Here is a 14,676-nt window from a genome sequence, read left to right as displayed (position 1 = left end):
ATTAACAAAATGGAAGAAAAAACCCCCCCCCCCCCCCCAAGTGCGGTTAGTAATATTCTAGTTACTTTTTGTAATTTGTGAAATCCTGATAGCACTACCAACTATTAATTCCCTAGATTAACAAAATGGAAGTATCTCGAAGGTTTTGGCCCCCTACAGGTTAAGTTATACCTAGAGTGACTAAAACGATAATCATATTTGGGCGGTGTTGTTTCTTCAAGACTTTTTCAAAATGGTACGCACTCTAGAAATCCGTAAATTACTTGTCAATCCTATGATAATTGGGATTGACAAGATTATAAATTTGTTCAGTGGAGATCGAAAAATCTAAAAGTTTTATTATATTTCATGTGTTGAGAAAATGCTGCTGCTAGAAGCTGATTTGTCAAACCGGTAGATCAGTAACTTTTTCGTAAGACCTTCCTCTCTTTCTGATATGTCACGTGAAATTGAATATATTGTGAAAATTGTTAGAAAAAAAATGAATTCTCTGAATTTGAGTTTTTTTGTTTGATATAGTAGTCATAATTATATTTTTGCATTTTTGTAACCTTATAAGGACATGAATTTTCGTCCACACCCGTCCCACGTAAATAGCGTTGAAAATGGTTCAGATTCCAGAAAGTACTCCAGAAGATGAACAATAAAATATAATAATTGTATTTATCTTGTATGTATTGACAATGTTAATAATTAATATTACAACGTTTTCCATTTTCTTATGTATTAAATGTTTTAATGATATTTTTATGATATACCACATAAATCACATTTTTACTACTTTATTCTAATATGCATGACGTTGCATATTCGTTTTTTTTCCACTCTGCAATACTCTTCTGTTTACATTGAAACAAAAGAACTAAAATCGATCTCCTTAGTGACCATTCATCCTGTTACTTCTATAGGTGTAGATACTTATCAAAAGCTATAAAATATATTGTATAAAGGCCTGTATTATTTGTGAAGTATGGGGAAATATATGACGGTACATTGTTATCAATATTCCTTTTGAAATGTTACATATAGTGATTAATTTGTTTAATTCTTTTTATAGCAACCACAAATAATCTTGTTGAAAGAAGGGACGGATACAGCTCAAGGTAAACCACAGCTGATCTCTAACATAAATGCGTGTCAAATGGTTGTGGATGCTGTGAGGACCACCTTAGGTCCTCGTGGTATGGACAAACTGATTGTCGATCAACATGGTAAAAGTACCATATCCAACGATGGTGCAACAATTCTGAAACTTCTGGACATCATTCACCCTGCTGCTAAGACATTAGTCGATATTGCAAAGTCTCAAGATGCTGAGGTATGTGAATCATCCAGCTTGACTCAACAAATATTAAAATAAAAAGAATCAGAAACTCTGCAAAGTATCAGCGGTAATGTAAAAGTCAACCTTACCGATATTCTAGCAGATACATAAAAAATTTGAACAACTAGACTGGCAATTTCTTCAAGTATTGTCATTGCTTCATTTATATTCAGACATCCAATATCGCACAATCATGCAATCCTTGCAATAATATAATATTATTCTCATATTCCACGCTATCACAGGTTGGAGATGGTACAACCAGTGTGGTACTCCTTGCAGGAGAGTTCTTGAAGCAGATGAAACCATTTGTTGAAGAGGGAGTGCATCCTCGTATCATCATCAAATCCTTCCGCCGTGCAGTTCAACTCGCGATCGAGAAAATCCACGCTCTATGTGTGAAGATCGAGAAATCAAACATTCAGGAACAACGTGGACTCCTAGAAAAATGTGCTTCCACTGCGATGAGCTCCAAACTTATTCACCATCAGAAGGACTTCTTCAGTAAGATGGTGGTTGACGCAGTCTTGATACTTGACGAGCTTTTACCTCTTAATATGATTGGCATTAAAAAGGTAATAAGATTAATTTTTTTTAATGATTACTACCAAACTATCAATGATATAATAATTACATTGGATATATTTCTAGGTCTCTGGTGGAGCCCTTGAGGATTCCTTGTTGATCGCCGGTGTAGCATTCAAAAAGACCTTCTCATACGCCGGTTTCGAAATGCAACCGAAAAAGTACTCCCCATGCAAGATTGCAATGCTTAACATTGAACTTGAATTGAAAGCAGAACGTGACAATGCAGAAGTCCGCGTAGACAATGTAAAAGAGTACCAGAACATAGTGGATGCCGAATGGCAGATCCTTTATCAAAAGCTTGAAAAAATTCATAAGAGTGGAGCTAACGTAGTTCTGTCAAAACTTCCGATCGGAGATGTGGCCACCCAATACTTTGCCGACAGGGACATGTTCTGCGCCGGCAGAGTTCCGGAGGAGGATCTCAAAAGGACCATGAAAGCTTGCGGTGGTGCTGTCATGACTACCGTTAATGACATTAGTGATGCCGTCTTGGGTAAATGCGAATCGTTTGATGAGAAGCAAATCGGTGGCGAAAGGTTTAACATCTTCGCCGGTTGTCCAAATGCGAAAACTTGTACCCTTATTTTACGTGGTGGAGCGGAACAGTTCTTGGAAGAGACTGAACGGTCTTTACACGACTCGATCATGATCGTCAGGAGGATGATAAAGAATGATGCTGTGGTAGCCGGTGGTGGAGCTATCGAGATGGAGCTCTCGCGAACTTTACGTGACTACTCTCGTACAATTGCTGGAAAGGAACAGCTTTTGATTGGAGCAATTGCTCGCGCTTTGGAAATAATTCCAAGGTAATGTATTCTTAATTGTTGCATTTTCGTTTTTATTTTAAATTAGCTCCTCGTATTTCATTAACAATTTCGTTTGGTTATAGGCAACTCTGTGACAATGCTGGATTTGATGCAACGAATATTTTAAATAAGCTGCGTCAGAAACATCATCAAGGCAAATGCTGGTATGGCGTCGATATCAACTCCGAGGATATTGCTGACAACATGGAAGCCTGCGTCTGGGAACCAGCTGTGGTTAAGATCAATGCTCTTACTGCAGCGAGTGAGGCTGCTTGTCTTATTCTTTCAGTGGATGAAACAGTAAAGAATCCAAGGAGTGGCGGTGGTGATGCACCACAAATGCCGGTGGGCCGTGGTATTGGCAGGCCCATGTAATTACGGACAACAGGCTCTATAATTAACAATTTATATAAACAGCTAATGTGAACCGATGATATGTCCGTCGAAGTGCTTTGTTAGCAAAGGGCGTCATGAAAGATTCGACTTCTGAAACATTCATGAATGTTTTTTATCCATAGTCATACAAAATGTATAATCACAAAACGGTTTGATCGGAGTTTTTTGATTTAATTGTGTATTAACTTAAGTGATTACACTACAAAAAAATACTGGTTGCTTCGAAAGTTATACTTGCATAAAACGTTCTTAGTCACTCTTTCATAACAGCATTTTATAATCACAAGCTTTTCACTCGCAATTTGTATCGTTTCATTTGTATTATTAAATTAATAAAGATTCACATGAAAAAATATTTGAATTGATACAATGAATTGGTTCCTAATTTTCTACTGAACTTCCTTTTTATCCAAAATATGTGATACAAAAACAATGTTATCCCTCTTCACTCTTTATTCTTTTAGTGACTAACTTCAGGTGGATAGTTTTAAGACTTTCTTCTAGATCGAATTCAACAAAATGTCTCATTAAACAGTCAACCTCAGGGATTATACGAGTCTATGAGTTATACTCTAAAGATAAATTCCTTGTAATTTCATTCTGATCAAATGTTTTCCCTGCGTATGTTTAAATGCCGTGTCCTTTACGTTCCAGTTCAGTCGCTGCTGCTAATGAGGTATGGATTGGTATGGATAACATTGAACTGTAACGAATGAGAAACAAGGTTAAGAGAATGTAAGCGACCTGAACATAGTTAAAGTTCCCTTTATATCTCACGCAACATAAGATCGGAAAAGTAGTCTGCTATTATTTGGAACTCGAATTGAACGTAAAATTTGTGGGTGCATCGATTATCATCGGGATTAGTATTATCAGATACTGTGAACAAAGTTTTGAGAATAATTTTTTCTCAGTAAAAAACGAGGTGTTGCGTGTTTCTAACCTTGACCTAACATAACCGTTAAAGGACGCCATAACTGCAGATCTACGAGTCCCATTTGACACGTTATGTTTTAGCAGCTGTTTCAATGACGTATCGTATTACGGTTTAAAGAACTATGTTTTTTGTAGTCATTTTGTACCATAACTAGGAATTACTTATTGCTCCGATCGATAACACTATCTGTAAATTCATTAGGGCATATCTATGAAATCGATGTCCCATTCTTAATTCAAAGAAGGACGATTTATTATATCACCAGGGCTTTCTCATTTAAAAAAAAAACCAACAGTGCACTTTTTGTATTAATTCCTTTATTAACAACGATACGTACTTTTTCCATTCATTAAAATTCTACTGTAATCCTGAAAGAATGGCATCGCTCTGTCAAAATGCAAAGGTTTCCCGAGCTGACAAATCCAGTACAAAGTAAGGAAGTGGATATTAAACTGAAAATAATTGTTCACTTAGCTAATTCATTCATAGTTAACGTGCTATAATTTTTACGATATATCAGCGCAATTTTTTTGTAACATTTTTTTAGTCATACATAATATATATGACTCAATGTGAATATTTTCCTTATGATGAATGTTCATACTTTTCATGCTTTATCTACTTTTGGTTGCCTAGTTCCATATATATGTATGATGTGTCACTCCATTATAAAGTTCACAACCATATTTGAAAATATTCTTTTCACCTGTCATGCATTATTCAGAATTTGCCAGCATCCTGCTCTATATGACTTACATTTAATTGTTTTATATAAATCATTTTAAGAAATGAGTAATCCAATTGTATGACTTAAACAAAAACATTAGTAGAAAAAAAAGTAAATAGTGTAGTTTCCATATAGTTAAAGATTCATTGTTTCAGACACACTTCTCCGGATATGACAGCCTCGATAACAACAACTGCGATACAAGAACGTGTGCATAAGCGCTACGATGATATTACAAAATCTCAAAATGACAAGAGAGTTTACAGGGGATTAATTCTGAGTAATAGAATGAAAGTGTTACTGATCAGTGATCCAACAACTGATAAGAGTGCAGCATCCCTAGATGTTAATATTGGATTCCTAAATGATCCTCCAGAGTTGCCTGGTCTGGCACACTTCTGTGAACACATGCTATTCCTTGGAACAGAAAAATATCCTATGGAAAATGAATACACAGTATACTTGTCCCAGAATGGTGGCGCAAGCAATGCAGCAACATACTTAGACCATACCAATTACTACTTTGACATAACACCAGACAAATTGGAAGGCGCCCTAGATCGTTTTTCTCAATTTTTCTTGAAGCCATTATTTACGGAATCAGCAACAGAGCGTGAACTCAATGCAGTAGATTCTGAACATCAAAAGAATGTAGTAGCTGATACATGGCGTCTTGATCAATTGGACAAATCATCCGCTGATCCAAGTCATCCATATTCAAAATTTGGCACAGGAAATAAGAACACTCTTGATATCATTCCTAAGCAGAACAATATCAATGTCAGAGAAGAACTTCTAAAGTTCCATAATAGTTGGTATTCCGCTAACATGATGTCATTAAGTGTGCTTGGAAAAGGTTTGTGAATAAAAAATTACATTCCAATACAACTTTTAAATAGTTGTGTAGAAGCCATTTCTTATTGTTTATAGAGAGTCTCGATGAACTTGAAAGAATGATCACTGATAAATTCTCTGAAGTAAAGAACATAGATGTTGAAGCTCCAAGGTGGCCAGATCATCCATTCAACGAAGAACATTTCCAGCATAAGTGGTACATTGTCCCCATAAAGGATGTACGCCATCTGAATATTACTTTCCCTATTCCTGATTTACAAGAACATTTCCGTGCGGCGGTAAGTGTCTTTAAACTTGACATACTCACTTGATTACACATTAATAAATTTTAATAGATCAATTCAAATTCATTGAATTATTTCTTATATTATAGCCAGCGCATTACGTATCGCATTTACTCGGTCACGAAGGTGAAGGTTCTTTACTATCAGCATTAAAAGCAAAGGGCTGGTGCAATTCGTTAATGTCAGGAAAACGAACTGCCGCTAGGGGTTTCAATTTCTTCAGTGTCTACGTTGACCTCACGGAAGAGGGTATTGAACACGTAGACGACATTATTACATTGATGTTTCAGTATATAAATATGCTGAAAAAGGAAGGTCCTGTCAAGTGGATATTCGAGGTGTGAATAATAATAGAAAAGTTGCTGAAGGTGCACGGATTTAAGGAGCATATCTAATTTCATCGTTGTGTACAGGAATACAGGGATATTGCGGAAATGAATTTCCGATTTAAGGAGAAGTCATCGCCGCGTAGTTACGTGTATGCGACGGTGCAAACACTTCAGGAGTATCCTATGGAGGAAGTCCTGAGTGCACCGCAACTCTATACCGAGTGGAATCCAGAATTAATAAATTTGGTTGTGGACCACTTGACTCCTCAAAATATAAGAGTCCAAGTAGTTGGTAAACAATTTGAGAATATTGCTACGGAGAGTGAGTACTGGTACGGGACAAAATATAAAAAGGAAAAGATTTCTGAAGATATTATAAGTAAGTGGAGCAACGCCGGTTTAAATAAGGATCTACGATTGCCAATGAAAAATGAATTTATTCCAACAAGATTTGATATTAAAGCTCACGAATCAGAAGTAAGAAAGATTAATTCATTGAATTGCTAAATAATACCATTTCTGTGATTTATTCTTTATCATCTTCTGTTTCAGGTAGAGAAATTTCCTGTTATCGTGGAAGATACTCCATTAATGCGAGTTTGGTTTAAACAAGATGATGAATTTCTTGTACCAAAAGCTAATTTAACGTTTGATTTCGTTAGGTAATTGAATCCTTCGAATATACTATATACTTTCTGGTGTTACGAATTGTTATTTATCAATATTTATCCCTTTCTTACAGCCCCCTAGCTTACTTGGATCCAGTAAATTGCAATTTGACTTACATGTTCGTTCAACTATTCCGAGACTCCCTAAACGAGTACGCTTATGCAGCAGACCTAGCAGGATTAAAGTGGGAATTAAATAATAGCAAATATGGAATGTCTGTAAGTAAAAGAATAATATGAAAGAAAAAGGATGCGACATACAAAAGCTTCGTGTCTGTCGTAAAGTCGTAATGTTATTTTAGTTAGGAATAGGAGGCTACGATGACAAGCAACATGTTCTCTTGGAAAAGATTTTGGATCGAATGGTCAACTTTAAAGTTGATCCCAAGAGATTTGAGATTCTAAAAGAAAACGTGCGTACCATGAACGAGGAAAAATTAAAACCTCAGAGTAATTTTTTACTGAATAATTATTGATTTTAGTATATCAGAGGCTTAAAGAACTTTGAAGCCGAGCAGCCCTATCAGCATGCTGTCTATTATCTTGCTGTTTTATTAGCCGAGCATGTTTGGGTTAAAGACGAACTCTATGATGCAAGTTCTCGTAAGTCTAACAACTTAAACAATATTATCCCAAGATTTCATAATGTTAAAATTGTGTTGTCTTTCCAGAGTTAACTATCGAGAGAGTGCAGCAGTTCATACCGCAGCTGTTGGGTAAGATGCATATAGAGTGTCTGGTACACGGAAATATGACAAAATCAGAGGCCTTGGAAACCGTCAAAGTTATTGAAACGAAGTTGACAAGTACAGTACCGCACATAACGCCTCTCCTACCAAGACAATTGGTATTAAACCGTGAAGTGGCACTCGATGATGGTGAGTATTAGATATTTTTATTTATTTATAAGAATGACATTCTCATGGTCGCATTACAGGTTGCTACTTCCTTTACGAGGTAGAAAATAAACTGCACAAGAGTTCCTGCACCGAAGTTTATTATCAATGCAGTTTACAATCCACTGAATCAAATATGCTTCTAGAACTGCTGGTACAAATAATTTCAGAGCCTTGTTTCAATGTTCTAAGAACAAAGGAACAACTTGGCTATATTGTGTTTAGTGGCGTAAGAAGAACTAATGGGGCTCAGGGATTACGAATCATCATTCAAAGTGATAAACATCCAGAATACGTAGAGCAAAGGATTGAGGCATTTATCGACTCTATGTTAGATCACATAAAAACAATGTCTGACGAAGAGTTTAATCGACACAAGGAATCTGTAGCTGTTCAACGTTTAGAAAAACCTAAGAAGATGAGTACATTGTCTGCTGTTTTCTGGATTGAAATCTCAAAACAACAGTACAATTTCGATAGAGCAAATATTGAGGTGGCCCATTTGATGACAATTAATCGCGAACAAATATTAGAGTTCTTCAAGGTACGTGATCTTATTCAATTTTTACAGAATTCCACTATCCACAAAATGATAATCACTATTTATTTACAGACTTCTATACATAATCAGTCATCGACTAGACATAAGGTTTCGGTCCACGTTATATCAACTGCTGAAGGAGGTGCAGGATTATCCGAGAACAAAATCCCCGAAGACGCTCTTCCACCAGGACCTGAGGCTGTGATCAACACTCCTTGTAAAATTGATGATGTTTTATCCTTCAAAGCCAGTCAGTCTCTTTATCCGTTGCTCAAGCCGTTTATTAACGTGCCTAGAAAGGGTACACGGTCCAAACTATAAAAACATTAGGGTTCCCTTATTTATGTAATTGACATCCTGAGAATCGGTGCGTCTCACATTCCCCAATCAATTTACTCGGAGATCTGGATACTAGTTGATATCGAGGATGACGAATGTTCATAAAAATTGTACATTTTCATTGATTCTTTATAATCCAGTGTGAGCATGTTCTATAGCACTGGTAAATTATCTAGTTCTTTTTTTCTGATAAATTTTTCTGCAAATAAATTAAACACATTACATCCCAATAGCATATTTGATGGGATGTTATAAGTTTATAGGAATATTTAGATAACTCGTACTGGACTTGAAAATGCAACGAATGTGTCGCTTAAGATAATAAGAATATTTTCAGTGGTAAAAAAAGAAATATACTTAAAATAATAAATCATGATGAAGTACATTTTACACGACCATACGCGGCACGTGAGTCTTATACATTTGTTATTCCAAAAATGACTATTACGATCACCCAATAAAATTGAAGCTTACAGGAAGGTTTTAAATTCCAATCATGAAGGAAACAGTATTTTCGATACTTCAAGTATTAAAATGATATATCCGCGAAATTCTCTTTCCATCAAGATAAATGCATAATATGTAACCGCGCGCTATTCAATACGTGTGTAACGTTAACCTTGTTTACCCCCATATTTTGTCTTCTTTCATAATTAACTGCACGAAACGATTATAGGCCAAGAAAATTTAAAGATATCCAAGCGTGACGTTATTTCTCGATAACAATTATGTAAATAAAGATTATTTTAATCGTAATATGTCAATCAATGTTTACATTTCTTTTCGCTCTTTTTTTCTTCTAATAAAAAAAAATAATGAGTTACATGGTTACATCGGATTTCTATGAGCATTATAAATTTTACATTTAATTCCTTCATAATCTTTCGCCATGTTCTTCCACTTCGAGTAACGCTTCCTCACTCGATATACAATATTTAAGTATTATCTAAATTTCCGTATGCGGCAAGCCGTTGTTCCAACAGAAATGAATATACAGTCCGTATCAAAGCAATATTTAATGGTACTCTCTGGTTCCGCGACCATTCTTAACCGGTTTCCTTGTGTCTTTTTCGTGGATCTACTGAAAGTCAAGAGGCTGGTTATTCCGGGGGGATAACGGTGTATGAGTCGAAGTCGACTGTACGAACTTAACTGTGGTTAACTGTTAAAATGTATACTGGAGGTCAGGAACCTAATGGCACCAAGAAATCTACGAAGAGTAAGGTTAAAGGTCGATATCTCATGAGAGGTGTGACCACTTCATAAATTCCTTTTTGACCGATGAACACTGAGATAAATACGCCAGAGAAAGGAAGTAGGAAGTTATCTGCGTATGAAATATAAATAGATCGTAGCTACTTTTTTTTAAGTTTCATGAACTTCAAAGTTCAATGCTTCAAACATTAGTGAAACTTCTCCAACATTATTCAAAAACACTTACCAACAGTCAGCATCACCCAATCGAGACAAGAAATCATAGTTTCAATTTGTTTACGTCCATTACGAAATCCTTTTAAAAGAAAAAAGATATCCGCTCTTGTCATTACTTGTATATTAGATATTACGTAGAATTATCTAACTTCGTGTCGCATCGTTTATTCCGAGGGATGACGAAGTTCATGACCCAGGAAGCGACTGATGAAAATTTAAAAAAACAGGACGCTCATCGTCAATTAATTATTATATTCTACAAATGCGTATATACGTATATCCAACACTTCACAACTATTGAGATATGTATTTTCAAATTAATGTTATTAAATTCGTCAGTATCGGGTATAATTTCTCGTTCGGAATTCGAATTTGACTGGATATCCTAAAGCGTTATATTTATTACACTCACGTGAATTGACTCATCGACACTATTCGCTCTTCTTGTTGTACGTAATAACGTCCAGTGGTCGAGGTGTTTGACACCGTAAATATATATAAATACTATTCGTACGAGTTCTATCCGTTCCTGTAAACTCACTTTTGGAAGTGTATGTACACAACGATACTCTCTATGTGAGGATCGAGTGCGAGTTCCTAAATCGATTATGAGTTAAACTCTAAAAATACCACTCATCATGATTAACGCACGTTACACCGTGGCTTCCTTGTATCTTGAAGCATCACCGACAACATTTATATGTTTACCTCGTAGACGATCATCTTGGAAGGTAATAATTAATCCACAGAAACAACGCCAGGACATTTGTATGAAGAAGAATGAATCGAAAATACATTAATATGTGACTTGTCATATTTTCTTATGGGAATTTTTATTTCTCTATCCAGATATGAAATGGCTACCCATTTATATACCACGGGCAGGCCCCAATTTATTAAAAGGCATTGTAAATGCACGTGCTTCTGCCCTTTGATACTATTCAATTCACATAACCTTTCACTCGAGGTGCGATTTTGCTTGGGAATAAAGACAAATGTCAGGTCTTTGTTGTCGATCGCTCTTGGAATTCACATGGATGTCGAGTGAACCACGCCAAGGAAATCGGATGAAATATCTGATTATCATAGTGAAGTAATAGCTTTGGTGCTCCTTACTCGTATCCCAGGCTTCTCATATAGGAATCACGAATATCACGATCTTAATCCTGCACGAGGATTTGATCGTTGAGGATTCATGAAACGGACAAATTACATGAAACCAACAATGACAGGTAAAAACCATACCAGATGATAAATACGTACATGTCTGACAGAGTGATACTTACGTAAAGGCGCATGAGTAATTTTTTTTAATGTGGATTCTCACTTATATACATAATATTCACACAATGTTAATACTGACGTTCATACTTAATTATCATTCGTAGGAGGATACGCTTACTTGGAAATACCTGAATCCCAGGATTGATCTCTCCAGGTTCCGGATCGCCCTGAATTCTCTTTCACTTCCCATCTTATGAATACATCACAGGCGTGAACACACATAGAGACACGTGCCTGTCTTGCTTTTATCAGAATCTAAAAGAGGCGCTAGTCAAAGATTCGACATTGTCCAGTTGACTCATTTTTTGTCGAAACGTTCCTCACTCGCCCACTCACATGGAAGTACGATCTACTGAACGGTCAGGAGAAAAAAATAATGATGGCACTGCCAGGATAATTGGGTGGTCTAATTCGTATAATCCGCCGAGAGAATTTCACCTTGTTTCTATAGGTATATAAGCCTTTCACTATTCTATGGCTATTAACGACACAGCTTTCGATGAGCTGACCCTTGATGGTCTGTTCTGATCTGAATACAATCGGCATTCACTTCTACATTTGGTCTTCTGATATAAAAAAATGTCTCAGTGAGCATAAGATTTATAATTTTTTTCATAACTAATATTGGCCTCTCATTTTTCATTGATTAGTAATTAATTATTATTTCTTTACTTAGGATTACTGGATCTTCACGAATATGATTTAGTTCCTATGCATTTCATTGACCCTGACAAACGGATGATAGGATTTCAAGGAAAATTCATTTGATACAATGACTTGGATTTATCGACGTTAATTCGTGGATAATTGTATTATTAGTTTTCTGAACCGAGCATACGTAGTACTATCGTACTAAAGATTATAGCTCGTGATTCGAATCTTGCATGGGGATACAAGAAGAATAATAAGAATGTTAAGAAGAAGAGGCAAATATATGACGTAAAATGGCTCCAATCTATAAGAATACAACGAGTCTGATTTGCAATCGAAACAAATAAGAATGAATCGTAACTACAGACCCTCTTTAGAGGCATTCGAAATTGGACTTGACGTATTACACGCTGTGACCTTTAACCTTGCTCATCCATGTTTGAAGGTCAAGATACAGAAAGTCGTAGAATATCGTGAATCTATCTACAGTTCCATTAAAAGGCTCACGAGATAGTAATTAAATCGTTTCTGTGGTACTGTTTAATCAGTATGCTTACCAGGAATGAATAAGTGGATAACCAAATGGATTGATAAACTTTTCATATATAATTAAACTGATATATTGCAGTTACTAAATGTTCCTGCAATTATTTCGGAGCTATAAACGATAAAAGTCATTCCAATAGAATTCATGAAAGTACAAATTATTTACGCCAGTATTACAAAGTTATCGAAGTGAGCAACTTTTTTAATCATAATTGTTTAATCAGTATTCTTAGTGGACCACATATATCAGCACTGTTTACGCTTTTTAATAACTTGAACGTTACATAGGGACGGACAACTATTTAGTACGATCCAAAACGAATATATATGTATATGTAGAAAATTTTCTCACTTTATCGATACACTGAACACTCTTCCGTCAATACACGAGTTTAAAGAAACTATACCATCATATAAAATATAAGAGCAATACGATTATCCCCGCATGAGCATGTATAATATGAATAAATATTTGGAACTAGGAAAATGAAAAAATGGTGAAGAAATTATAGAGAAAGTTAGTGTTATGATATTTACGCAATTCTTACCTACCCGTATTAGATAGTCTAGCAAATTTGTTACGAAAACTATAAGCTTCGATAATTGAAACATAACCTCCTACAGTTATGTCTATTTTGATGTTTATAGAAACATCAGTGACTGCTAAAGGCATCATTTCTTGATCGATGAAGGAAAACTGGATACAAGAAATTTTTTGTGATCATCGAACAGATTGACCATTGAAAATAAGCAATTAATGGATTTCCCCAAGTACTATGATGCGGGTAACGTATATGTATAAGCGGGTTATTATACTCGAGCATAGGATATGATATTATCAATAGTAATAATAGAATTCGCGAAACTTTCACTGACTTTGCCATAGTACGTTTAGTATTTTGACAAATTAAAAAAATAAATAGACAATCTTATTATTGAAATCTTTTTCTCGAAATTCTTACAACTTGTAAAGTATTTATTTCTGTCTAATATCCTTATGTGGCATTTATTTCTGCGCGATTAGATTGCCAATCTATTGTTTACCACTAAACAGCAGGTTATGCTTAATCGTCGGAAATTCCGTATTCTATTCATTAAAACACCGCACGATTTTTATCAAAGAGATTAACACGATTTAACAATTTCCATATGCTTAACCGTCAAGATATTATAACGTCGAATGTCCACGGCATTCGAAAACACCAAAATCACTGAGACGGCCTTTACAATCAGAAATAAATTATGATTTATGACGAATTGACATTGTACGTCAATAAACCGGTACGACGTCATAAAGTACATCAAGTATCATTACAGTAGAACATCCGACGACGGAATAAAAGCGCAAATAATTTCAATTGTCACATTAAAAAGGTATTATAGATAAATAATCCCACAAAAAACATACAATCGTTAATCTATATCAATAAAAAAAAACAAATTTCTCACCCAACAATTACTTATCAAACAACCTAACCACGAAGATCCTCTGTTTCAAATTTTCTTTGTGATTAACCTCAAAATTATTCTTACGTCTCCCTTATGGTGACTACATGGTCTCTCTACTTGTCGTATCCCTTTGCGGTTCACGTTTTATCCTACGCTACAACGATTCTCACATACAATGTATAATTCAATTAATAAAAGATCCAATTAAATCAATAAATATGTATACGATTAATTGCATATATATGTATATATATAGTATCAACAGAATGAAACGTATGATATAATTCCCCTTATATCTCTGAAGAACGTTCACATATGTACAGAAGAAATCACTCATCATTATTTCAATGCAGCTAATCATTCGACCCACCTGCATCGTTAATCGTTGTAGCATCTGCGATGAGGCGTTTTTCATTTTCTGTAACAAAAAAAGAAAGACAAGAAAAATAAAGGATAAGGAAGAGGATGGGGACGAGTACGCTGGCGAAGAGGAAGAAGGAGAAATGGAAATACATTTGTGGATACGTAAGTATCATATAAAGATATACGCAACGCGCATCAGAGACAGACTAATACATATTCACTGAACGTATGTTCGTGAGAATACTCGAACCGCTATAAAACA

General features: G+C 35.4%; 3 protein-coding genes across 13 annotated transcripts; 2 read left to right on the top strand and 1 right to left on the bottom strand.

Annotated features, from left to right (window-relative positions):
* Positions 1–93: 93 nt before the first annotated feature.
* On the top strand, positions 94–3,416 carry LOC107271455 (T-complex protein 1 subunit eta). Of its 2 annotated transcripts, none has more exons than XM_015747482.2 (5): positions 94–235; positions 1,058–1,318; positions 1,570–1,899; positions 1,976–2,718; positions 2,802–3,416. In XM_015747482.2, the coding sequence occupies exons 1-5, from the start codon at positions 233–235 to the stop codon at positions 3,091–3,093; spliced, it is 1,629 nt and encodes a 542-aa protein (XP_015602968.1). In that variant the 5' UTR covers positions 94–232; the 3' UTR covers positions 3,094–3,416. The 2 variants fall into 2 exon arrangements, with proteins under 2 accessions (XP_015602968.1, XP_015602967.1); XM_015747481.2 differs by lacking the exon at positions 94–235 and adding an exon at positions 956–988.
* Positions 3,417–3,599: 183 nt separating this feature from the next.
* LOC107271454 (insulin-degrading enzyme) lies at positions 3,600–9,446 on the top strand. Of its 3 annotated transcripts, none has more exons than XM_015747479.2 (12): positions 3,600–3,790; positions 4,934–5,634; positions 5,709–5,911; positions 6,007–6,255; positions 6,331–6,723; positions 6,799–6,908; positions 6,989–7,133; positions 7,217–7,327; positions 7,397–7,517; positions 7,586–7,792; positions 7,852–8,354; positions 8,424–9,446. In XM_015747479.2, the coding sequence occupies exons 1-12, from the start codon at positions 3,723–3,725 to the stop codon at positions 8,670–8,672; spliced, it is 3,060 nt and encodes a 1,019-aa protein (XP_015602965.1). In that variant the 5' UTR covers positions 3,600–3,722; the 3' UTR covers positions 8,673–9,446. The 3 variants fall into 3 exon arrangements, with proteins under 3 accessions (XP_015602965.1, XP_024944470.1, XP_015602966.1); XM_025088702.1 differs by lacking the exon at positions 3,600–3,790 and adding an exon at positions 3,812–3,849; XM_015747480.2 differs by lacking the exon at positions 3,600–3,790 and adding an exon at positions 3,860–4,483.
* On the bottom strand, positions 9,422–14,623 carry LOC107271459. 8 transcript variants are annotated; one of them, XR_003060884.1, is made up of 4 exons: positions 10,534–11,348; positions 10,132–10,200; positions 9,844–10,017; positions 9,422–9,768 (listed from the first exon to the last, which is right to left on the bottom strand). XR_003060884.1 is itself a non-coding variant. In XM_025088703.1 (3 exons), the coding sequence occupies exons 1-3, from the start codon at positions 13,276–13,278 to the stop codon at positions 9,875–9,877; spliced, it is 336 nt and encodes a 111-aa protein (XP_024944471.1). In that variant the 5' UTR covers positions 13,279–14,623; the 3' UTR covers positions 9,422–9,874. The 8 variants fall into 8 exon arrangements, 2 of the variants coding, with proteins under 2 accessions (XP_024944471.1, XP_024944473.1); XR_001538649.2 differs by having other exon boundaries at positions 10,132–11,348; XR_001538650.2 differs by having other exon boundaries at positions 9,844–10,325.
* Positions 14,624–14,676: the final 53 nt, after the last annotated feature.

Source organism: Cephus cinctus, unplaced genomic scaffold, assembly GCF_000341935.2.
Source record: "Cephus cinctus unplaced genomic scaffold, Ccin1 Ccin1_scaffold0975, whole genome shotgun sequence".
Classification (NCBI taxonomy): Eukaryota; Metazoa; Arthropoda; class Insecta; order Hymenoptera; family Cephidae; genus Cephus; species Cephus cinctus.
Note: the sequence above shows the minus strand (reverse complement) of the source record. Positions and strands in the feature narration are given on the sequence as shown.